Genomic DNA, 26,562 nt, shown 5'->3' on the forward strand with positions numbered 1-26,562 from the left:
CGAGTCAACCTAAAGTCAAACCTGTAACATTGCATAAATAGATTTTGTCAACACAAAGGTCGGTGAGCAATTTCATAGTTTTTGAACAATAGATATATGATATGAAATTCCACAACTTGTATACAAAACAATAAATAATAGCAACAATTTAGATAAATGAAATCGTTAATGAGAATACATTAACGACACATTTCTATAAGGGGATGCCAAATGTACTCGGATTTTGTATGAAATCGTTAATAAGAATACATTAACGACACCTTTCTATAAGGGGATGCCAGATATACTCGGATTTTGTGAATCAACCATCCAAAAGCGGTAAACACATTAGCACTTATATAAGCATATAACACCAAATCGAGCATTTATTTAAGTAAAGTATACAATAAAGTTTGTGGTTTAAGACTCAAGTATAAATCATTTGGATTTGAATAAATTTGCAATGTCACCCCCAAAATATAAAAGAGTGAAAACGGGGGATGAAAGTACTCACGTTCAAGTAATAAACTTGAAAGATTTGATGATTTGGAGATTAACCGGAACGATGAGTTTAACGAACGAAGCCTAAAGGAGAAGAAGTCTTGTATTAGAAAAGTTGTCTTGGAAGTCTTTAAACGAAAATAAATGATAAGAAATGTAAACAATTTAAAGTTTAAGGTTTAAAATGTAAATATTTAAGAAATTATAATAATAGTCCTTTAAAAATGTAAGTTTGCTCGAAACCGGGTTAAAGTATCTAGCCCTTAATTTTACTCAACCTATGTTAAGTAATAAGGTGGGTAAAAATGCAAGGAAGCAAGTCCCTTTATAATATAGATACTAAAACGGGTTTTAACGAGTGTTCGGGTGGTCGGTTCGGGTCTTGGTGACTTGACCAAACCCAAAGTCAAATTTCCCAAAATAATAAATGTATGAGATAACTCAATAAATCTTAAAGAGACTTAACCAAGTATGTAGTTCTATTGTTTTAGAACTAACAACGTCCGTTAAGTGAGTGTTCGGTTTAATCGGTCCAAACTTTGTTATAAGATCAAGTTGGATTCAACATTCCGAGTACTTTGTGAAAATAATTAAAATCAGTTTATAAAGTATTTTTAAAGAAATATATAAGCTTTAATGGTTAAAAACACACTTGTGTGTCTTAAGCGAGTAAACTTGGTTTAGTTCGGTTTTTATCTTGGAATAAGGCCAAGAATGGTTACCACATGTCCAAACATCATAGAACTTGTAAAATAATTTATAAATAATAATACCAAAGTTTTACATACAAAAAGTCAACAACAAAGTCTTTAAACGAAAGTTCGGTTTCCGGTTCGGATCTTGTTTCGGGATAAGACCGAGGTTAGATTCTACAAACCCATAACCATGGAACTAATTAAAATGATTTTAGAAACTCAAATCTTACATAAAACATGTTTATACAACTATTTAAACAAACTAGTAAACAAGAGTTCGGCTTCCGGTTTGGAGTTATTTACGGAATAACCGAGGCTAGTCTCTACAAACCCATAACCATGGAACTCAAAATGTAAAATAGAACTAAGATGAGCAGAAGTTAAACAAGTATAACAAGTTTGATGGTTAGATGTGGAAAATATATATAATCAAGAACTACTACGAGTCCTCCATGTAGCTCTGTCTTATGGGCCGGACACTTAACCGACCGAGACCGGAGAAATGCCCACCGAAGGTACAAAGGGTGCTATTATATATATGTTGTGTAACAATCTTCAAGTATAAATAAGTATTAACAAGTTGATTATAATGTAAGACTATGGTCAGTTTGACTTTGGAAAGTCAAACTGCCAAAAAAATATGAAGAACACCTTTGAATGCTTGAGAATTGGAAGAGAAAGAGATGAATGAGCAGGGATTAATGAAGGGGATAAGGGTGTATATATAGGGTGGGTTGAAAGGGTCAAGCATGGGGTGTGATATCAAGGTTTGCATGCAAGAAGGGTCAAGACAAGTCACAAAACAACAAAAAAAAAAAGATGGGGCTGCTGGTCTGCTGCTAGTCTGCACGTCGGTTCGCGTCCGGAAGTTCGTTTTTGATGTATCTTGAGCGTTTTAAGTCCGTTTTCGAATCCGTAAAAGGGGGTTTTCAAATTAGAAAAGCGGGAATGTTTTAGTAACATAAAATCCAATATTTTATATATTTGAAATGTTCGGGATATAAATCGGGTCGGTTTACAACATAAAAATAATTACAAAATAAATACAATTTGACCCGAAATCGATGGATGTCACAATTCACCTTAACACACTTGATGAACCATTTCATAACGAATATAAAGTGCTTGATTGTGAAAGAACAACATAATAAAAGGATTTTAAAAAATGCCAAAACTATATCATCCCCTTAGAAAAGTAAAGAAAAAGATAAGTAGATGAAATAATTATAATAAATAGCATATTAATAGTAAAAATAAACAATACTAACAGCATAAACAAATTATACTAAGTTGGTAAGGTTATGGCTCTACAACATATTTCTAAACCAAAACTATATCATCCCCCTAGAAGTCATTAACCTTAATCCTACGTCTCCAAGAAGTCCTATCATCAACCATATCCTCAGAGAGATGCAGGTTTATCAACTCATGCCTAATCGTCTCATCACAAGTCAATTTGGGTCTACCTCTACGGCTCTACCCCTCCTGCCCTCTATAATAATGTTTTATACTGATCTAACAGGATCTGTCGTTTGTCTTCTCTTCACGTATCCAAACTACCTTAATCTCCCCTCCCTTGTCTTATCTGATATATTAGCTACCCCTAATCTTTCCCGAAAAACGTCGTTTCTTATTCGATCAGATCTTGTATTCCCACACATCCACCTCAACATTCTCAATTCTGTTACCTCTAGCTTACAAGCGTGTGTCTTCTTAATGGCCTAATAATCTGTTCCATGCAACATCGTCGGTCGAATGATAACCCTATAAAATTTCCCCTTTAATTTAGTTGGGAACCTCTTGTCGCATAAAACTTCTGTAGTTGCTCTCCATCTATACCAACCTACCTGAACACGATGGGTCACGTCACTATCTTTGCCCCCATCACTCTGGACAAACGATCCTAAATACTTGACCATTTACAATGACCATTTACAACAATTTAATACTAAAATATAATTATGTTTAATGTATACCTTATTTTCTATTAAAGAAGTCAACATTTTTTTTTTGTAATAAGAACTTGTGAATTCAATTTGAATTATTATGCAAAGCTTCTTACTTTATATATATATATATATATATATATATATATATGTTTTAATAATGCTATTTAATTTATATTTCCAATTAGAGTTAATGTCCATTTTTGTTCCTGTGGTTTGCTACTTTCGCCACTTCATTCTAAAGTTTGAAATTTTATCAATTTAGTCCTTATAGTTTTAAACATTAGCCAATTATGTCATCTCGTCTAACGACATCCAACTATGCCGTTAGTTTAAGGGGTATTTTTGTCTTTCTCCTATTTATTTTTAGTTAATGGTCATTTTCGTCCCTGTGGTTTGATACTTTTGTTACTTCAGTCCAAAGTTTGAAATTTTTTCAATTTTATGTTTATTTTTATTTTTTTTACTTATTTTATTATTATTTTTTTTTGTCTATAGCCCTTAAGAACATAAGCCAGGCCCAAACCCATCGAGCATCGACCAAAACAGGTTTACTCTGTCAATAACAATAATCATACTCCCCCCCCCCCTCGTATTTAGTTTCTAGATGTTTTCTAAACTCTCCCCCATGGTGGAATTCATTATTAAAGTGGTCAAGGTAATTTCCTAAAACCGTACTATACCGGTAAAACTAAAATCGTTCTTTGGTGCATAATAGTTATGGTTTAGAGATTAACATATTGTAGCAAACATCTTGGTCGAAATCAACATCAGGAGGTCAAATATCCCGCATTTCCATGTTTGCTCAAGAAATCGATACACTAGATCGCATGTGTGTTCTTCAAATCATGGTGTTGTTCTTGAATTCTTCATATCGACTACAATTCTAGGGTTGAATTCGACGAATTCAAGAACAATACCACGATTTGAAGAATACACATGCGATTTAGTGCATTGATTTCTTGAGCAAATATGGAAATACGGGATATTCGACCTCTTGATGTTGATTTCAACCCAGGTGTTTGCTACGATATGTTAATCTCTAAACCCTAACTATTATGAATTAATCAGAGAATCGATTTTAGTTTTTTCGGTATAGTTCAGTTTTAGGAAATTACCCTGACCACTTTACCAATGAATTCCATCATAGACAAAAGTAGCAAATAAATAAATAAATAACTGAATAAATTAAACATAAAATTGACAAATTTCAAACTTTGGACTGAAGTAGTAAAAGTATCAAACCACTAGGACGAAACTGACCATAGACTAAAAATAAATAGGAGAAAGACAAAAATACCCCTAAAACTAACGGCATAGTTGGATGTCGTTAGACGGGGGGACGTAATTGGCTAATGTTTAAAACTATAAGGACTAAATTGACAAAATTTCAAACTTTGGACTTAAGTGGCGAAAGTATCCAACCATAGGGACGAAAATGGCTATTAACTCTTCCAATTAATGTGATTATTTTAAATTTTGAATCTTTAATTTAATTTTCTAAACATAATCATTCTGAAAAAAAAAAACTTTAAACATTAAAACCATGATTAAATTATACCCTAAAAATTTTAAGTACTACAATTCATGTTTTTTACTGAAAAATTATAAACATGAGTTGTTTGTTTCTTGGAAACCGTCAATTCCGTTTTTTTTATTTCATAAACACTTATCACATAATCAATTTCAACAACAGAAATAAAATCATATATAAAAACAACTTTTCCTGACAGTTACTTTTATATGACATGTTCCAAATCATTCAATGTACTTCAAATTTGAATTAGTTTTATTATTGCTGTGAATTCGTTTGAGTGTGTTTTTATTGCTTCTTCAAAATTATAGCAGTATTGAACTCATAACAATATTTAATCCGTTTTTATGTTTCCCATATAAATGCAAATTTAAGATTCTAGACTTTTTGTTGGTAATGCTGTGTATTTTATTTTAGGAAAATTGGATTTTAATAATCCCAACTTTCTATTATTGGTCAATAATAATCCTAACTTTGTTTATTCCCACCAGTGGTCCCAAATTTAAAAACGTTGGCTCTCAATGGTCCCTTGTTAAAAAAAACCTAACAGCGTTAAGTTTTTCCGAATTTCAAACTGATTTGTTAGGGCTTTTGATCGGAAAGAGGATATGAGTCGATTAACATAAAACTTAGCTCGAAATGATGCTTCAAATGGCTTGATTAGTGCTTTAAATCGGATGTTTGAATTTAAAATTAACAAAAATTAAGCTACTTGGAGTATCATTTAGAGCTAAGTTTTACATCAATCGACTCGTATCATTTTTCCGATCAAAAGCCCTAAAAAATCAGTTTGAAATTCGGAAACAACTTAACGCCGTTAGATTTTTTTTAATGAGAGACCATTGAGAGCCAATTTTTTTTAATTTGGGACCACTAGTGAAAATAAACTAAGTTGGGATTATTATCGGCCAATAACAGAAAGTTGAGATTATTAAAATCCAATTTTCCTTTATTTTTTTACCTTTAATTTTGTGTTTTTATCTCAGGGAAAAGTTGTTGTACAAATTAAATTAGTGTACTAACTGTACGAATCAAATAGTGTAATTATATAATTACATCGTAGTGTAATTACACTACTTGATTATCACAATTAGCACGCTAATTTAATTTCTATCTGATCCAATCCCTTTGTTTTCAAATAATGAACTTTATTAAATTTTTTCATTTGACAAATCCCGTGTAACACACGGAGTAACTATAAACGATCCTATCCCTGCGTAATTAATCGACAATCATTCAAGGCATATGTTATCCGACCATTAATACGCTATTGAAGGCAATTGACAGCTAGGGTTCTTCCGTTTTCCTCAGTTTACCGGAGTTAGGCGCCATCCGTCATAATGATGGATCGATTGTTATTCCAATCGCTATCCACTCTAGTTAATTTGCTTAGTCAATATATCATACCACAAACTTTGATAAAAAAAAAGTTTCAAGGTTGTTAGATGTCTTACTTGTGGTCGGTTTCCAAATATTAAACAAATTATGAGGCTTGTCATTAAATTCTATCCAACCAAACAACTTAGACTATTTACAGTCATTTCAAGTTACATTCACAAAAGCCTAAGCAACAAAATAACATTCTAATTAAATAACAGGCGACGCCTGGCAGACTTCGAAAAACTTTTGTTTCCCGCACTCCTTTTTGCTACAGAAAAATCAGCATCTTTTATTTTTTCAGCAGTTTCTCCTTTTGTTGATCGGTAAAACTGTGTTATATTAAGTTGCACACTTCTTGAATCCTCAGGGGTTACTGCAGATTTCGCTTTAGCTTTTTTCCTTGATTTCGTTTCTTTCAACTCCTGCAAGGTTTCCAAGCTGGAAATTAGTAAAAACGAACAACGATATTGGGAACAAACTAGGCTATGTGTTATATCTAACAAAAATTTAACCACTTTATTAAAAAGGTATACTGTTTTTGTAATAATAATGCTTTTAAGGGAAAAAAATAGTTGTCACCTTTTGTTGCATAAATTGAGCAACCTTTTCCGGGTAAGCGGCCATAACAAGATCCATATTTTCATCAGTCAACAAACACCCATCATCAACACGAACATTAGTGACATCAGCTTCATCAAATATATCATCAGCCAATTCATCATCATCTTCTTGAACTTCAGGCTCTTTAGAAGGTGTTGCGTAGATATTATTGTTGCTCGTTTGTGTTGGTTTTTTCCAACTAACCAAGTAGAAAGTATGACCAAATCTTATCTTAGTTCTCTGAATGCAGCCAAATTCATATTGTCCATACAACAAATCAGTTTCTTGATTTTTGGCTATATTTCTCAAGAAAATTGTGGACAAAAGTGGAAAGAGTTTTTGCCGGATGAAAGAAGGTTCCCAGTTTAGCTTAAAAACTAGATAGTCAATCAGCATTTCCGTGTCCGGATTTTTCATAAACGGTTCGACATCTAAAATTAAGAAAAAAAACAGGTGTTATAATCGTATCGTATAGTATATAAACGAATACTCACTCCGTTTAAGCATACAACCTCCTAAATCATTTTGTTTAAAATTTTAACGTGCTATGACAATAACATCAATTTCTCAGGTCTAGTCTATATATATTATACACCACAAATCGTATTAATGCTTCTGAAATTACCAGGGAACTTGGTGTGGTTGTTGTTCAAATACACCTGGATGATTTCATTATTCGGGAAGTTTGGCTCAGTGGCAATTCTTTTGCAAACTCTCATTTTCCGGGCTTCATTCTTTTTTTGTTCTTTTTCTTTCTTATCCTGTAACTCCAAAAAAAAACAAAAAAAAAAAGTCAACTGGTTGGATCAATAATAGCTGCACTAAATCTAAGCTGGCGCGCACACACAAATTTGATAGAAAGAACTAAACACGCTACAGATACCTGATCACATGATGGGCAGTCACATTTAAACCCTAGTGGTTTTTGCAAACAACCTTCTTGTGTACTTGAACTACATCATTCACACGAATCCTTAAGATGAGATCTCTTGCTTCCTGGATGCCCACATAACGAACAATGCGGAAGCCTCGTTTTTGGTGTAGTCACATCTAAACTATTCGTAGGCGTGCTTCCACATCCTAACTGACATAATCTGCAAAAACATTAAAATGTTGGCAAAATAGTCACATAAAATGTACCAAATAGGTCAACTGTGAAACATTTGGTAACCAAGTTAGTCAAACCTATCTAAAACCTCATCTTCAGTAAAAGATTTCACAAATGTGAGTGCTGACTCGAGCCCGATCCCTTGGACACCTTTCAGATCAAAATCGTTTCCAACCAAAAGAGCAATGGCTATCAAATGGTTTCTTTTAAGTCCTAAGCCAGCTTCGATATCTAGCATGTGATAGCACTCAAATGGTTCCAGCGTGTTCACATGCAACAAAAAAGTATATTAACTCTTAAGAATGATTGGATTCAAGTTTATTTTATCTCTAACGGGCCAATTCGTTAAATAAGAACGTTGGCTAGCCAGTTTGACCAAAAAGACATTACCTTTGAGTTCGGTTTGAGGTTCTTAATGATGCATTTGGCACCAAACAGAAACGCATCACTATCAGATGTAATGCAAGCATCAACGTGACCTTCTTTGTTCAACTGTGCACAAAGCCCTTCAGCCTCCCCACTTGCTTTCAAAACCGGCATCCCAAAAAGTTCAAGTAATTCCTGTTATATATATATATATAAATGCAAAAAACTAAAAATTTATGTTTCTGCCATGTTTGCAGCACAGCTTTAATCCATTTAGCCTTTAACTAAATTAACAAGAATATGAATCAAAACAAATAAACATAAAAAAGATTGCTAACCACACATTCTTGAACACATTTTAAAAACTTTTTATTCCTGTCAACAGAGGTACCGTCCGGCACCGGAAAGCTTGCAGGATCAACGCCAGACGATCTTAAAAACCGCATAATTCTCGCTTGAGACTTCAATGGCGACGGCGTCCCATCCACCACGAATACAGGTAAAGCACCAAACTGCATAAATTTGCCAATTATTAAAATTTTCCAAGTTGAAAGCTGTCTAGTTCCAAAGTCAAGAATTATACATTTAACAAATCAATTACCTTGGAGAAGATATTAATGGTACGGAAGAAAGTGAGTCTGAGATGAGGGTTTCGGGTGTGAGCTTTGATTGCGGTTTCATGCTGAACGATCCAATAGGATAGATCAATGGCTACCCTCTTGTTTCTTAAGAAATCAAACCCAAGTTCTGTTCGAGCATAGGGTTTAAGCAGATCCCAAAAGTTTCCGCCAACACCCATTATTATTGGTATTGGTTTCTTCAAGATGCGCAAAGAATGGATCTTTTTATTCAACTGACATTTTAAACAAGATTAGAGTGTTCGTTGATAAGCTTCAAAAGATTTGCAGATAATCTTGCGGCAAAATTCGCCGCAGACGAGACCCGGTTAACTGATTTGGGAACTTGTAATTTTCTTCGTAAATATGGCAAATTCCAAACTGAAACCGATTGTAACTTGGTCGGTTTCAAACCAAGCGGGTTTTAAGTTTTAAATCACTTTGACTTTTAGCCATTTAACGAAGTTTGGTTTGGGTAAATGTTGCATGGGGTTTCAACTTTTAGGTATTATCTGAAAATAATTCAAGAAATAAGTATTTTAAACTAGTCATGATGACTAGATTCTTTGTGTCAACAAATAGTTTATAAAACTAGTCGCGACAACTATTTTAGGTTAAGAAAATTTCAGACACAAGTGTTTTGAAGCCCTAAACTTGCTGGGACGAGTATTTTGAAGCACTAAACTTATCGGGAAGACTATTTTAGGTAAATAATAATTTGGACGAGTTTTTATGAATATATTTTACTGTTTTTAATATTATATTATATTATTATATTTTATTTTACACGTAATTAGTTTTTATTTTATAATTTTTAAACTATTGTGTTATTAAAATTCAAATGCACCATTGAGACGTGTTTTTTATCTATGCCCACATAAGATTTATTCAAAATCAAGCGGATCAAATTTATACCAAGGTTATTTTTACCTGCTCGGTTCTGAATAAATTTATATCGGCACGTAGATAAAAAACGTCTCTACGATATATTTGGATTTTAGTAAAACTTTATATTTTATAAATTATAAAAGAAAAACTATTTAGGAGTAAAATTAAGTATAATAATATAGTATATTAAGAAAAGTAAAAAAAAAATCATAAAAACTCATCCAGACTATTTTTCACATAAAATGATCGTCCTGGCAAGTTTAGTTTTTTTCAAAATATGTATCCTTAAATTTTCTTAGCCTAAAATAGTCGTTTGAACCAGTTTTGTAAACCACTAGTCGTCACGACCAGTTTTGTAAACCACTAGTCGTCTGACCAATTGACACCAAGAATCTAGTCGTCACGACTAGTTTAAAATACCTATTTCTATAAATTTTTTTTGTAAACGATAACCATCGAAACCTGTTTTTGAAAATACACATTTTAGGAATTTTCCATTACATTGGGCAACTAAAGTTTTTGTGGGTCCATGAAACATTTTTTTTTCAAAACGTAAACTTTTACAAACAACCGACAAAAAAGCCGAAACAAGCCCCCATTCACAAGCCGATGAACAATCAAAACACTACTAACCAACTATAACATGAGAGTAAACTTACACCAATTTGTCCAATTTATAGGACATTTTTTGGACATGTGATTATACCAAAGAAATCCTAACGCTTTAATCTCGCCTATAATTAAATCTATCTTGATATCTCTCCTTTCGATAATTCTTTCATTCCTCGCTTTCCAAAAGCTCCAACACGTTATAATCACAATCCTATAAAAAACTTCCTCTTCTTTATCCGGGTCCACGAAACATTCTTTCATATACTATCACAAAATATATTTCTTTTATCTTTTAAATCTTTAATAACTAATTGTTTAATATTTCATAATTATACACGATTTTCTAAAGAAAACCATAATTATCATTAATAAGAAAACCATAATTATCATTTATCAAGATATAATTCACAATTGGTTTTTTTAAGAGCGTTTTGAATCTATCCATACCACCTAAATGAGCCGAGCCCTTAAGAGACGCGTAAACCATTTATACTGATTTTAACGCTTCAGACCTGACTCATTAAAGAACACCATCATGATGAAACTCATCACTATGTACAGATGAATGATGGAGCTTAGTGTCGCAACGCCTTTATTGTGCCACATGGGGACACCGACATGTTACACATCATCCGATTTTTATTGACGCTCAAGATTCACAAAAACCACCATCAAAAAATAAACCTATCATTGTAAAAAACCAATTTTAGTTAACTTTTAAACCCGAGACCTTTGGATCCCAAGTCTTAATAATAATCCTATTTCATTAAACTAATGTTCTCGAAACACCCCGTTGTCAAGTCATTGCAGATCTCATCTACCACCTATCCCCAAACTACATAACACCAATCACATCATCAAAATCATCGAACACCAAACACCCCATATCACATAGGGGTTTGCAAGTTTCTTTCTGCAACACCATCACTCCAAAACAAATGGCTGATATACCCGAAGGAACCGTGCAGAATGTACTGGAACAAGATACTCTCAAGTGGGTTTTCGTTGGCGGCAAAGGGGGTGTTGGCAAAACCACTTGCAGCTCCATTCTCTCCATCCTGCTGGCCTCTGTCAGATCCTCTGTTCTCATCATCTCTACCGATCCTGCTCACAATCTCAGCGATGCCTTTCAACAAAGGTTCACCAAATCGCCTACCCTCGTCAATGGCTTCACCAATTTGTATGCAATGGTTAGTTAGTTACTTGTTTCATACCTAATTTATTGTTTATTCATCTGGGTCGGTTCAATTCAAGCATGGGTGTTGTTGGATTTTGATTATTGATCAAAAAGCTTCATGCTTGATGGATGGTTTATAGTTAATATTATGTTTCTTGATAGTTGGGGTTCATAGGAAGTAGGTGGGAATTAGGGTGTATCTCAATTTTCCCCAAATAAGAGTTTAATATGACTTTTGAATATTCTTGTTCATTAAAGATTCCATCTTTGGTTATTGACAAGTCCTTGCTTATTGATTTCATATTTCACCAATCTGTATGCTATGGTTAGTTTAGTTGTTTCATACTTAATTTCCTTTTTATTCAACCGGGTTGGTTAAGTTCAAGCATGGGTGTTGTTGAATTTTGGTTATTGATCAAAAAGCTTCATTCTTGATGGATGATTTATAGTAAATATTATGTTTCTTGATAGTTGAAGTAGTTGGGAATTAGGGTTTATCACAATGTTCCTCAAATAAGAGTTTAATATGCTTTTGAATATTCTTGTTCATTAAAGATTCCGTCTTTGGTTTGTTATTGGCAAGTCCTTGCTAATTGTTTTCATGTTTTACCAATCTGTATGCAATGGTTAGCTGTTTCATACCTAATTTCTTGTTTATTCAACTGGAGTGGTTAAATTTAAGCATGTGTTGTTGAATTGCGGTTATTGACTAAAAAGTTTCATTCTTGATGGATGTTTCATAGTTAATATTATATTTCTTGATACTTACTTGGGGTTCATAGGTGGGAATTAGGGTTTATCTTAATTATCCCTAAATGAGAGCTTAATATGGCTTTTGAATATTCTTGTTCATTAAAGATTCCATCTTTGGTTAGTTATTAACAAGTCCTTGCTAATTGATTTCATGTTTCACCAATCTGTATGCAATGGTTAGTTGTTTCATACCTAATTTGTTGTTTATTCATCAGGGCTGGTTCAATTCAAGCATGGGTGTTGTTGAATTGTGGTTATTGACCAAAAGCTTCATTCTTGATGGATGTTTCATAGTTAATATTATGTTTCTTGATGGTTGAAGTAGGCGGGAATTAGGGTTTATCTCAATTCTCCCCAAATAAGAGTTTAATATGCCTTTTGAATATTCTTGTTCATTAAAGATTCCATCTTTGGTTAGTTATTGACAAGCCCTTGCTAATTGATTTCATGTTTCACCAATCTTGATGCAATGGTTAGTTAGTTGTTTCATACCTAATTTGTTGTTTATTTATCCGGGTTGTTTAAGTTCAAGCATGGGTGCTGTTGAATTGTGGTAATTTTCCAAAAAGTTTTATTCTTGATGGATGATTTATAGTTAATCTTCTGTTTCTTGATAGTTGAAGTACTTGGGAATTAGGGTTTATCTCAATGTTCCTTAAATAAAAGTTTAATATGGCTTTTGAATATTCTTGCTCATTAAAGATGTCATCTTTGGTTATTGACAAGTCTTTGCTAATTGATTTCATGTTTCACAAATCTGTATGTAATGGTTAGTTAGTTGTTTCAAGCCTAATTTCTTGTTTGTTTAACTGGGTTGGTTAAATTTAAGTATATGCTGTTGAGTTGGGGTTATTGACTAAAAAGCTTCATTCCTGACGGATGATTTATAGTTGATATTATGTTTCTTGATAGTTGAAATAGTTGGGAATTAGGGTTTATCTCAATTTTCCCAAATAAGGGTTTAATATGGCTTTTGAATATTCTTGTTCATTAAAGATGCCATCTTTGGTTAGTTATTGACAAGTCCTTGCTAATTGATTTCATGTTTCACCAATCTGTATGCAATGGTTAGTCTATTTTCTTATTTATTCAACTAGGTTGGTTTAATTCAAGCATGTGTGCTGTTAAATATTGTTATTGATCAAAAAGTTTTCATTTTTGATGGTTACTTTTATGTTTCTTGATTGATTTTGGTAGTTGGGACTTAGAGTTTATCTCATATGGCTTTTGACTATTCTTGTTCACAAAAAATTGCCATTTTTGGTTGTTGACAAATTATTGCTAATTTATATCATGTTTCTTGATTCCATTGGTAAATTAACTAAATTTCAAACTACTTGTGTAATATTTCGTTTCCTCTCTATTCATTAAAAGCTCTTATGTGGTGTGTCTGAATTCTATAATTTCACAATTTGGTTGTTTTTTTAATCGGTTAAATGCTGAATGAGGTTTGAGTATTAATCGATCTTAAAACCTCTTAGTAATGGTTGCTTAAAAAAAAAAGAACGCTCGTGGACCAAAATCCGTTTCTGTTTTGCAGGAGGTGGACCCCACAGTGGAGAACGAAGATACGGGGAGTTCAGATGGAATGGATGGTTTCTTATCAGATTTAGCAAATTCAATTCCTGGAATTGATGAGGCTATGAGTTTTGCCGAGATGCTAAAGTGAGTTCTTTTTTAATTCATATATTAGTAACTTGTTCATAAAGACAGAATAAAGCAATCATCTTTACCGAAATCACTTTCATCATTGTTTTTTAATATGAGGAAAAAATTAGGTAACCTGGTTTTGAAATTCAGCTAGTAATATATCTTTGAATTATTATTTGGTTTTGAGATTAATTTATGTATTTTCATATATTTGGTGTTAGGTTGGTGCAGACCATGGATTATTCAGTGATAGTTTTTGATACTGCTCCCACTGGCCATACACTTCGGTTGCTACAATTTCCTTCAACGTTAGAAAAAGGTCTTGACAAAATGATGAGCTTAAAGAGTAAATTTGGTGGCTTGATCGGCCAGGTATTTTTCTTTTGAACTCCAATTTATAGAAGTAAAAAGTAATTGCAATTTTATTTTACACAATTTAACAAATTTTATTGGATCCCATCTGTATGGCGTGAGTCCCATTTATATGATTCAGGAAGAAACCAAGATCTGATTGTGGGTCCTGTCTAGGTACTAGATGCGAGGCCCACAAGCTAAAGAATGAATGAAAGTGTGTTATTGAGTATAACCTCCTTAGCTTCTTCTGTTTTCGAATAAAGTAAATGGGACCCACGAAATAGGCCTAGTTATGGGGTCAATACCCCGTTACATTTGTGGTTTGTTAATGAATGTGTGGAATTTAACAACAGATGACTCGTATGTTTGGGGTTGGAGAAGAGTTTGGCGAGGATGCAATTCTTGGAAAGCTGGAGGGCATGAAAGATGTTATTGAACAAGTCAACAGGCAGTTCAAAGATCCGGTATGCATTCATTGGTGAAATGTCTAAAGTACCCTTTGTCAAAGTGATTAAACGCTGCATTAAATTTTCTAATGTTTGGCTAACCTACTTCGTATGTGTTATTATTTAGTGGTCAAAGATTAGTTTTGAATAATCAGCTAGATACTAGCTGCAAAAGAATTTATTATCAACTTATTGAGTAAAATTAGAAATAGATTCTTTTAACACCATCAACAGTTAAAAATTATACCCTAATACAGGATTTGACAACTTTTGTGTGCGTGTGCATTCCCGAATTTCTCTCGTTATATGAGACGGAGAGACTGGTGCAAGAACTCGCTAAGTTTGAGATTGATACACATAATATCATCATCAATCAAGTACTTTTTGATGAAGAAGGTACACTTTCTCATTGTTTTAGTGGTGGAAAATTTATTATTCATTAAGCTCATTTGTCTTTTCATGGGTCCTTTAAACATGACCCACAAAATGAAATACGAACTATGTTCAGATATTAAGCCCGCTTCTATTTTTATTCCAGGAGTTGAATCGAAGTTGCTCAAAGCTCGAATGAAAATGCAACAAAAGTATCTGGATCAATTCTACATGTTGTATGATGATTTCCATATTACAAAGCTGCCATTGCTGCCAGAAGAGGTAAACGGATCTTTTCTGGTTATGGGTTCGGGTTTTCTTGATTAATGAGTAATAAATATTAATCATACCCTTTTAAGATTTGAATTTTTAAGTCTCAACTTGAAACTAACAAGATATAAATCTAGTTGATTTAAAATTTTATAAGTATGAGGTTTGGATTTCTTTATGCAGAGAGTTAAAAAAATAATAAAAAAAAAAAAGATTTGTGTACCAAAGATGGGAACTTTTTTTTTATAGAACTTGACTAGTCTACCATTGGATTTAATCAACATTTTTCTATAATTAATTCAAGCATTGTTATAATTGATCCTTGTTCTTATAAGAACAGTTTTAAACAAGAGCCACAAAATTAACGAACGGTTTTTTTTGACAGGTTTGTGGAGTTGAAGCATTAAAAGCGTTTTCAGAGCATTTCTTGAAACCGTATAAGCCTTTGCTTACCCGAGGTACAATAGAAGAGCTAGAAGTACGAGTTTCAAGGCTCCAAGAACAACTTAAAGAAGCCGAGTCTGAACTAGAAAGGGCAAGAAAAGGGAAACAACCTATTAGCAATTAAAAAATTATGTTATGAGAATCAAGAGTTTTTATACATCTATATGCCTAATATTGTATAATTCGGGTATATTGTTAGATCTATGTTGATGCCCATTGTTTTTGTAATGGATTAGATTATAAGGTCATTGAAGTTTTTAGCACAATGGAAGTTGTTACTACAGTCAAATGTAAAACTGATTATTTATCGTTTGCCTTTAATTTGTGTTGTCTTGATGGCCTTTGACCCAATGGCATGCGCAACGAAGTGGCGATGGTTCGAACTCCATTCTAAGTAAAAACCGGAAAGTATAGTTTTAGTCTTGAAGACGTCCGAGTCTCGTTCGTGACAAAAATGTCGTGTGCAAGCTAGGGTTTTACCAAAGTGGGCCTTTGGACAATACGCTTCTTTTGGATATGGTGTGGGCCGGATCACTAACTCTGTATGTGATCACAGGCGTGGGTGACCTTTTGCCAATGAGTGTATTTGGGTTGCTGGGCATTGTTGGTCACTCAAATATATATTTATAGGTAACCAGTTAAATAATGCCAAGATTGACATGAATCACAGTTATGAGATTAAATGGGTTACACAATGACATAAAAGTTGAGATGGCCGAGTTGGTCTAAGGCGCCAGATTAAGGTTCTGGTCCGAAAGGGCGTGGGTTCAAATCCCACTCTCAACAATTTGTTTTCATTAATCATTCTTAAACTATCTTATGGAAAGTTAATGACTTTACACAAACAAGTGCCAACTTTTATATATCTTTTTGCTGTTCTTGGGATACTTACTGAGTTACTTCAACAAATATAGATAGATCTATATCACCTTAATAATTACATCATCCGCATACGTGGCACAATAGGCAAGTAAATCTTGTGCCTTATGATGTTTTGTCATTAGAGATCGAATTCAAGGGGTGTTGGAATCATTTGAATATAAAGAAATCAAGTCAATGGCACATATATGAAACACAAAACTACCTATTTGCAACAACACCACTATATATATAAGTGTAAACAGTATCAAAAGTCAGAAATCCTAACAACTGTAATTTCGAAAAGTTTCCTAAAAAACTCATCAAATAGTCAGATTCTCTTGAATCCCAAGGAACGACCCGACAATTTGACCGCCTACATCTGGAAAAAGTTCAAATCCCTTAAGAGATTTAACCTTGCCCTTTTGATCCACTTCAACAGGGTACCTCATTAAATGCCCTCTCATTTCTGTTACGTCATCAGCCGCAAACTGTCTCCAGTTAGCTTCAGACAATGCTCTCACATATCTTACGCATTCAATTGATTCGGGCTGCGTAAACCGATCATCAACAAGACCAAGATGCTCCGCCCAAAGAGACATTCTGTATCCATACACCTAGGAAAAAAAGCATACAAATTAAATAACAAAAGAAAAGGAGAAAAATGTATGATGTTTTATTATTATTATTATTATTATTATTATTATTATAGATTGAAAATCTCCGGCGACTGTAACAATCGGCCAACCTTATATTCATATTCTTAACCTAAGACCGACACCACCACTCACCCTCTTCACCGCGTACCATCGTAGCCGAGCAATAGAAATACCGCATAAACTATTGCAGCCGACATCATAAATTTTCCGACGACCACCACCGCCGCACGCCGCTGTTACCGAGTTTCCTTAGCCGCCGCCACCGAACACCCGCGACTTCTGCAGGTTAGACTTGGTTTCAGTTTGCAAAACTCTTGAAACCATACGCCGGTTGTCCACCGTGTCACCGCCGTACCGCCACCAGTCTCCGGCAACCTTGTATTTGTCACCACCACAGTCAACCGTCAATCCCTCAGTTTAACGTGTTCAATCTAAGTGAGGGAAGTTTCTGGAAACCCTAACGGTGTTCTGCTTTAAGTCCACATCGGTTTCAATACTGAAACCCTAACGGTGTTCTGCTGTTGTGTTTTGGGGTTTTCAAATCTGAAACCCTAACGGTGTTCTTGGTTCAATACTGATCGATTTGCTTCTCGTCGATCTTGTTATTGTTGAAGGTCACAACAGTTGAAGAAGGAATCGTTCTTGGCTGCGGGATTTTCTGATAGTTTGTAACCCTAAGTGAAGGTTACAACTATCCTATCATTACTGCAATTACTTGGTGAGATCGTTCCTTACTATTTTTTATCTTCTGCAATTACTTGGTGAGATCGTTCATTACTGTAATTAAATAATAAGGATATTATTTAATAAGGATATTATTATTAAAAGTATTACTATTGTTATTTTTATATTATTATTACTACGTGATCCGGATCTTTGGAGTTTATTTTCATTTTAAGATATCTTGACTATTATTGTTATTGCTACACACTATTATTATTATTAGTTTTTGTTACTATTATTATTATTATTATTGATTTGGTGTTCTATTGCCTGTGTTTGTGTGACTAGTTGCAACCATAGAGCGTAGAAACCATGACTATTACTTGAGACCATGTCCTCAAACGAGGGGTGTAGGAAAGAGTAAAGATAGGGAGCGTATATTGCGTTTGGCTTCTTGGAATGTAGGAACATTAAATGGTAAGTTGCTAGAATTGGTAGATGTGCTTAAAAGACGTAGGGTTCAGATAGCATGCCTCCAGGAGACTAAGTGGAAAGGACATAGAGGGGCTGAGTGTAATGGGTATAAGTTGTGGTACTCGGGGTCTGATGGAGCTAGGAATGGAGTGGGGTTTCTAGTGGCTAAGGAAATACACACTAGTGTGGTGGAGGTGATAAGACATAATGACAGGATTATGGTGTTGAAATTAGTACTAGGAGAGGAAGTAGTGGCAGTAGTCTCCGCCTACGCGCCTCATGTAGGCCTAGGGGATCAGGAAAAGAGAGAATTTTGGGATTGCCTAGACGCAGTGGTAGGGGGGCATACCTAGGGGGGAGAGGATTTGCATAGGAGGTGATTTTAATGGACACATTGGTAAGGCTAACGATGGTTTTCAAGCCGTACATGGGGGTTTCGGTTTTGGTGATAGGAATGAGACCGGAACAGATCTTCTAGAGTTTGCGGTGGCACATGACCTAGGTATTATAAATTCTTATTTTAGGAAACAAGATTCTCATTTAATCACTTTTAGCAGTGGCGGACGCGACACGCAAATTGACTACCTTTTGATGAGGCAAGGAGACCGACGTTGGTGGAAGGACTGCAAAGTCATACCTGGGGAGGCAGTTGTGACTCAACATCGACTACTAGTGACAGATATAGCCTTCAGAAATAAGCTGACTGTTCGAGAGAAGAAAGGTACACCGAGAATTCGATGGGGAAATTTGAAGGACGAAAATCTCCTACTGTTTAAGGATAAACTCATACTGCATACGCGGGCTCGACTAAATGGGGACTCAACTCATATATGGGAAGCTATGGAGACAAAGATCATCCAAGTAGCAAAGGAGACTCTCGGGGTCACAACAGGAAAGACAAGTGGGCATAAGGAGTCTTGGTGGTGGAATGACGCAGTGCAAGACAAGATAAGGGACAAACAAGGATGTTTTAGGGAGCTAATGAGGTGCACGAATGAGGAGGAGCGAGTGGAATTGAGGGACAACTACAAAACGGCCAAGATAGAGGCGAAGAAGGCAGTGGCGGAAGCAAAGAAGGCGGCCTTTAAACGGATGTATAAAAGTCTACAAACAAAAGAGGGGGAACAAGCTATGTTTAAGATTGCCAAAGCCAGGGAGCGTAGAAGGCAAGATTTAGGACCGGTGAAGTTCATAAAGGATACAGATGGGCATGTACTGGTCAAGGAGCAGGACATCAAGCTAAGATGGCAAACCTACTTCCACAATCTTTTTAACAATGGGAGAGCTTACCAAGAAGAACATGACAACACAAACTTTCAACGACAACAATCGAATAACTGCTACTGCCGACGGATCACACGAGAAGAGGTGAAGGATGCACTGAGGAGGATGGGAAGGTCTAAGGCGGTTGGCCCAGACAACATACCCATCGAGGTGTGGAAGTGTCTGGGGGAGGAAGGAGTCATGTGGTTAACTACTCTGTTCAATAGTATTCTCAAATCAGGTAAGATGCCAAACCAGTGGAGGAGCAGCGTTGTAGTTCCTATCTATAAGAACAAAGGAGACGCCCAATGTTGTGGTAACTACCGAGGAATCAAACTACTAAGTCATACTATGAAGCTATGGGAAAGAGTGATTGAGGTTAGACTTAGACGAGAAACTCAGGTTACGGTCAACCAATTTGGCTTCATGCCGGGGCGTTCCACCACAGAGACAATACACCTTATAAGAAGATTAATGGAAAAGTATAGGGAGAAGAAGCGTGATCTACATATGGTGTTTATTGACCTAGAAAAGGCCTACGACAGTGTGCCACGACAGGTGCTCTGGGAGTGCTTGGAGGGTAGAAGAGTGCCCAGGAAATACATAGAGATAATTATGGATATGTATACCAGGAGTGAAACAAGTGTCCGTGCGCCAGTGGGGGATACTGATTTCTTTCTTGTAGAGGTAGGTCTTCACCAGGGGTCAGCGTTGAGCCCGTTTCTCTTTGCAGTAGTCTTGGATGAGCTGTCAAAGTCGATTCAGGGGACTCTCCCGTGGTGCATGATGTTCGCAGACGATATTGTGTTACTTGCTGAGAAAAAAACAAGATCTAAACATGAGGCTTGAGGAGTGGCGAACAACCTTAGAGACAAAAGGTTTAAAGATTAGCCGATCTAAGACGGAGTACCTCCACTGTGATTTTGGTGGGATAAACGACGATGAAGACGCACAGATCACAATTGAAGGGCAGGTGGTCCCGCAGGTAACGAAGTTCAAGTATTTAGGATCTTTTGTACAGAGCGATGGGAAATTAGACAGTGATGTGACCCACCGAGTTCAGGTAGGATGGTGTAGATGGAAAGCAGCCACAGGTATATTGTGCGACAAGAGTTTCCCGACTAAACTAAAGGGAAAATTCTATAGGGTGGCAGTTAGACCTGCAATGCTATATGGAACAGATTGTTGGGCCATCAAGAAGGCACAAGTGCGGAAGATGGAGGTAGCAGAAATGAGAATGCTACGTTGGATATGTGGGCACACAAGGCTAGACCGAATAAGAAACGTTGTGTTTCGCGAGAGATTAGGGGTGGCGAACATAGCAGACAAGATAAGAGAGTGGAGATTGAGATGGTTTGGACATGTAAAGAGAAGACTGACGACGAATCCTGTTAGATCCGTAGACAACATTACTATAGAGGGGAGGAGGGGTAGAGGACGACCGAAATTGACTTGGGATGAGAGGATTAGGCATGATTTGATAGACCTAAACCTCTCCGAGGACATGGTTGAGGATAGGAATTCGTGGAGAAGTAGAATTAAAGTTAAGGATTTTTAGAGAGAATTGAATACCTTAGGGCTTAGACTTAACTTATTTAGGTCACATACCATAATGGTATTTCCCTTACATATATTATTATTATTATTATAATTATTATTAGCTTTTATATAGTTGTTAAAATGTGATCTTATTATTAATATTATTATTAATATTATTATAATTAGTAGTAGTTTTTATATAGCTGTTAAACTTTGATTTCCTTTATTTTGCTTCATACACATGTACTTAGAGCCGAGGGTCTCTCTGGAAGCCACCTCTTTATTCCTTTGGATAGAGGTACGGTGTGCCTACATCCCACTCTCCCCAGACCCTACTTATAGCTTTGCTGTCGGTGGGATTTTACTGGGTATGATTAACTGACTGATATATATATTATTATTATTATTATTATTTTTTTAAAACTTACCTGGCCACGTGGGTATGCGAGTTTTGTTGCCCAAGTATGTTGAGGTTGGTAGGCCCCCATTGCAATCTCCGTGTCGCGGGTCCCCTCCATAGATCTTTGATTAATGTTTGCAGATCCGATAATTACATACTCATCATCAACTATCATTCCTTTTGAATGAATGTAGATCATGAATCGCCGGTTCTTTTGAGCAAGTCCCTAAATTATAAATATTAACTAATAAGTTCTGGTGAGAAATTGCTATGAATATAATGTGAGTGAGGCCATATGCTGCAAGACAAGTAAATGTGGGGCCTACCTGGGGAGTATTTCCTAAACTAGGGCTCGGGTCACCCGCATTATCATGTGGGCCAAGGGCTTCACGGTTCCCAAGACAAAAGAAATTCAAATAATCATGTAACGAAAATGCTCCCTCGAGCCCAAGTTCAACCAAGGACTTGTGGATGACCTCATACATCATTTGCATTGTCTTGTTCTGCAAAGTTAAAGCATTTATAATATTGACTTTAAGGTTCAAGAAACACAAAACAGAACTTTAAGAACATATATTGCACATGTTGGTGAATAAACTCGCAACAAGATGTATGAAATATTGAATCTGAAATGTAGTCAAAGCGGTTTACCTGCCAAAATAAAATGCGTTGTGTCGCAGAGGCTGTAGGGATGCCCTCGGGCCACATAGGAATGACAACATATACAGCAAACCTTTGATTTGCTCTAATTTTACTAGCAATTTTAAGGGCAATTTCCATTGGAATCAAGTTGTTGGCACCTAGGAAATGAAACCAGATATGGAAAAGTTTGATTAACAAAATTTGAAGTGGAGTATATGTTAAGGAAAATGTTCCGTAATCCTTACCCAATTCTTTATATGAACTCCAATGAAATGACGATCCGATGAAGTATTGGTTCTCGATATAAATGAAATGTTGGGCGGAACGAATAGCCTTCACATATGCTGAATGTATGCTCATATCAATCATCACATTTTTCCCACAAACCAAATTCTGTAGATATAAGTTTTATCGAGTAAAAATCTGTTCACTAACAAAGACAATATTCAAATGTTGATATCTTAAACCTTGGTTGTAGCATCCCTCGGATCCTTTGGAAAGCCTTTAACAGAGTTCGAATCAATTGAACGGAAAATCTGCAAAAAGAAGAAATGAATCCAATAGTAATGACAACATACCAAGTGCATTGCTATCAACTTATTTACCTGTACGTGCCACCCTTCGGGATCCTGGTCATAATGGTAAGGTTGATCATTTACACCCAAAATATCTGGCACTCTTTCTATTTTGAGCAACGCATCGTCATATGATGTTTTTAGTTTTTTCAAACCATGAGGTTTTGATGCCTTTAGCCATCGTTCCTCAAAGTTGGTCATGACATCATATGCCGCAGGTCCATCGATTTTACTATGCATGTCATGCCATGGTTCTCTTGGACAACCTGCTAGATTACCCTGTTAAAAGTAATAATCAGGTGGTCACGTAAGCCGAGCTAAAAATTTGATTTTTATAATGTATTAGAAAACCGATGAACAAGTTAAAAGATAAAAAACGACTAGTCTTCTAACAAGATTGAATAATTACACTTAAGGGATCAAATTCATTACTGTGAAAGTAGGATTATGGAAGTCATCTGCGTGCACCGTGTTTAGAGTCCTAAACAAGGGATGATGTGGAGAATCATATCTGCCATCACATAGATCCAATCCACCAACAAAAGCTAAAATTCTTCGTTTACCGTATCCAGCTTCAGTATCAACAATCACAGTTTTCTGGTGGTGTGTATATATAGTTCCAATTTCCTAAAACAAGTTTAAGAAATAAAAATTAGAAGAAAAAAGTTACAACATAATGAAGTTTTACAAAAGGTATAACCTTTCACATTTGTATAGATATCTCTTTACTATTAGGTTATAAATTCTTGCATACCTGCTTCTTGATCCAACTATGTCGTTTTCCAGCCACACGAGGAACAAGCAGCACTTGTACCGAAGAGTGCTTAAAGAAATGTCGAGTTTCTTCATCATGGGTAGCCATGAGTCCATCCTGAATATATTATGATCAATGTTATCTAATTTTGATGATTCAAAAATAAACTTGTAAATGACAAAAAGAAAAAAAAAACTTACTATTTTGTAGCCCAAAATGTTCCTTGAAGTAGGATCATCCCAAACAAGAAGCAAAACTCTCACACCTTCTTGTGATTTCAATTTCAAAAGATTTCCAAGGGTAATTTCGGGAGTATTAGCCGCCCCACGCACTAATTTCACTTTGTGCCACACAGACCATCCCGTTATATAAATAAGATGTCGAGCCTTACTTATTGCCTCAAATATATCGTTCCAACAAGACCCGTGAACATAATGCTTGTCTTGATTAAGCTTAAAATCCGGTAAAGACCCGTTGTGCACATGTCCATCTTGATATAAAGTCACCCTACCACCTTGCCTTAACGGGAAATAAGTCCCTGGCACCCCGATATATTGTGGGCCCGCTCCAACCCCGTTATGATATAAACTCAACTTTTCAATTGAAAAGTATTGAATAGTGAGTCTCAAACTCGCCCCATTTTTAGACGGTCTTCCGTTTGTGTTGATTAACGGGAACAACCCTTCGATTCTAGATCCCGAATATAGTTGTTCAACAGGAATTGCTACAACTCCTATAAGCTGAGACCCCACAACATCACTATCTTTAACAAGAAAATGAACTTCAGCAGCATGATGTGCAACCGGGACACTAAAATACTGTTTCCAAACCGGATTTTCGTTGTTACTAATTACATAAGTTCTTCCAATCACTGCGGTTGTTACAGCAATAGACACGTATGGATCGCTAGTTATTCTAGTTTTCTTTCCAGGTAATCTATTGAACACATCCCCCATTGTTTTATGAAACATGTCCATATTTGGAAGGTTTTTCGCTTCAAGAATCCATATATCTAAATTCCCATGTAAAAGCAGAACCTTTAACGCCTTCTTAGAAGGCGTTAACGAGACTGTTTGATATTGTAATTGATTGTTTTGTTGATCGACAAACGTAGGCGCATGCCCAAAATTAGGATTTTGAGTTAAACCAAGAGAACCACTATGAGAAATAGAGCCAAAGGTAAAAAGAGAATTATCGCTAGGACGAATCCCGTCGGATTCATACTTTGTGCTCGCACTCTGATACATTTGGACGGCAGGTGGTGGAGATGGCAGAGCAGATGGTACATTCTCCGCCGCAATAGATAAACTAGCAAACTGATTACGATCTATATGAGGGTACAAGGGTGTGGAGTTAGTTGATGAATAACTATGATCTGATCCGCTTAGCGTTGGGCGATGATGAGTGGGGGCATTGCTCCCACTCGATTGAATATCCGGAGAAGCAGAGATTTCTTGAGGTGGGGGAGGGTACCCATTATATCCAGGGTATTGGAATGGAGGCAGGACACCGGGAAATGGATGTGGACTAGGGTAAAGGTGGGCGGAAGGTGGCGGAGATTGTGATGGTGATTGAAATGTAAAAGGTGGTGGATATGGAGATGAATTAGGGGGTGGGTGGTATTGAGGGTAATTTGTAGGAGATTGGTATGAAGATGCATGAGGATAATACATAGGAGGTGGTGGATAATTGGGATGGTATCCATAGCTAGAAGGGTATGGATGATTATTGTATTGAGATTGCTGGTTGTAATTATGATCCATTGTATAATATAGAGTGGGTGTTAATTCATGTTGGCATGCATTTCATCAAACATGACCTTCAAATCTATATCTATAATTCAATAAAGAAGATAACTTTATGAAGAAATAATACCTTCAAATTGGGATCAAGATATAGGATCATTCACCAACCCAGATTATGATGAAATTGTGGGTTGAATTCTTAATTCTTGGCAAATTATAAAGGATAGATATTATTATGATGTTTGGATCAACTTAGAACTTGTTTCTCATGAGATGGTATGTTACCTTTAGATCATGCATAATCATGTCTTTTTCTTTTTAATTTATGCATATTTAGTATAAAATTATATTGCTCAATTAAGTCTATAAATTTTTCTAAAATAAAGGTTGTAAATCATTTATAAAATATTTGAAAAGCACACACATCCCTATAATATATACCATAAATCTTGAAAATCAATCAATTAATAATAATAAATTAGTATTAATAAGACTCAAATCTATTACTTACGTGCGTTGTGATAAGAGGACATGGAAAAAAAACAACGATGAATATGTTTACAACAAATTGCTCATGTTGAAATGCTGTTAAAAATAAGCAAATCACAAAGAAAAATAAAAAAACGTAGAAAGAAAACAAATATAAGACTCTCCACAATGCGAAGGAAATATGCCCCATACGCCCTAGCTGGCAGTCTGGCACATCATACTCCATACTCCCCGGTCCCCACAAACACAAAGTTACCCCCATTGAGGTCCCAAATAACTTAACTAGTTCAAACTTTTTAAGCAGTAGTCTAAAATTAACTTGTAAAACGACTAGATGCGTTTACGCTCTTGCAACCAGTATTCACCACTGCCCCTCTCTTTAGCACATAATATTATGTGCGTTACATGCACGTAGCAATTTGAAAATTTTCACGAAAAGATTGAATTAATTTCATCAAATAAGATAAAGTAGGGGAGATTGTACATCAACTGGTTAGTTATCTAAGATGTATCTAGTGACTCAATATGAACTTGTACATCAACTCATGGAAACCTGTGAAACCAGAAGAATGTAGTTAACGAAACAAGATGTTTATGAAATCCAATAACACTACTAAAATCATGTCTAAAATTACCAACAAATGAAAATTATGCATGCATGGTTTAAGGATGTTGTTGTATTGTGATTGGGTGTACGCCTGAACTCTTCGTAGGTGAAATCCGAGAAGTGATCGAGTCCTAGCGTGTAGGTAGAATAGCCGGTGGAGTTGTGCTTTTCTATAAAATCTGAAACCTCTTGTCCTTCTCTG

The 26,562-nt window shown here is 35.6% G+C and overlaps 2 protein-coding genes, 1 non-coding gene and 1 pseudogene across 4 annotated transcripts; 2 read left to right on the forward strand and 2 right to left on the reverse strand.

The window, feature by feature from the left end:
- Positions 1-6,147: 6,147 nt before the first annotated feature.
- On the reverse strand, positions 6,148-8,908 carry LOC143562261 (flap endonuclease GEN-like 1; annotated as a pseudogene). Its single transcript, XR_013140454.1, has 8 exons — positions 8,711-8,908; positions 8,448-8,621; positions 8,135-8,304; positions 7,821-8,003; positions 7,519-7,729; positions 7,261-7,396; positions 6,615-7,066; positions 6,148-6,457 (listed from the first exon to the last, which is right to left on the reverse strand). The product of XR_013140454.1 is annotated as a flap endonuclease GEN-like 1 (transcript).
- A 2,247-nt stretch (positions 8,909-11,155) lies between these two features.
- On the forward strand, positions 11,156-15,840 carry LOC143562262 (ATPase GET3A-like). Its single transcript, XM_077050119.1, has 7 exons — positions 11,156-11,416; positions 13,697-13,821; positions 14,028-14,178; positions 14,514-14,624; positions 14,864-15,002; positions 15,145-15,260; positions 15,634-15,840. The coding sequence occupies exons 1-7, from the start codon at positions 11,165-11,167 to the stop codon at positions 15,814-15,816; spliced, it is 1,077 nt and encodes a 358-aa protein (XP_076906234.1). The 5' UTR covers positions 11,156-11,164; the 3' UTR covers positions 15,817-15,840.
- Positions 15,841-16,397: 557 nt separating this feature from the next.
- On the forward strand, positions 16,398-16,478 carry TRNAL-AAG (transfer RNA leucine (anticodon AAG)). The gene has a single exon. It is a non-coding gene; the product is annotated as a tRNA-Leu (tRNA).
- Positions 16,479-16,873: 395 nt separating this feature from the next.
- Positions 16,874-25,282, reverse strand: LOC143562265 (phospholipase D gamma 1-like). The gene is made up of 10 exons (XM_077050120.1): positions 23,720-25,282; positions 23,520-23,636; positions 23,198-23,392; positions 22,796-23,044; positions 22,658-22,726; positions 22,436-22,583; positions 22,200-22,348; positions 21,875-22,051; positions 21,577-21,774; positions 16,874-17,167 (listed from the first exon to the last, which is right to left on the reverse strand). Exons 1-10 carry the CDS (start codon positions 25,280-25,282, stop codon positions 16,874-16,876), a joined length of 3,159 nt encoding a protein of 1,052 aa, XP_076906235.1.
- Positions 25,283-26,562: the final 1,280 nt, after the last annotated feature.

This window comes from Bidens hawaiensis, unplaced genomic scaffold, assembly GCF_021521415.1.
Source record: "Bidens hawaiensis isolate Kalapana, Puna unplaced genomic scaffold, B.hawaiensis_p1.1 tig00020922_1, whole genome shotgun sequence".
Lineage (NCBI taxonomy): Eukaryota > Viridiplantae > Streptophyta > Magnoliopsida > Asterales > Asteraceae > Bidens > Bidens hawaiensis.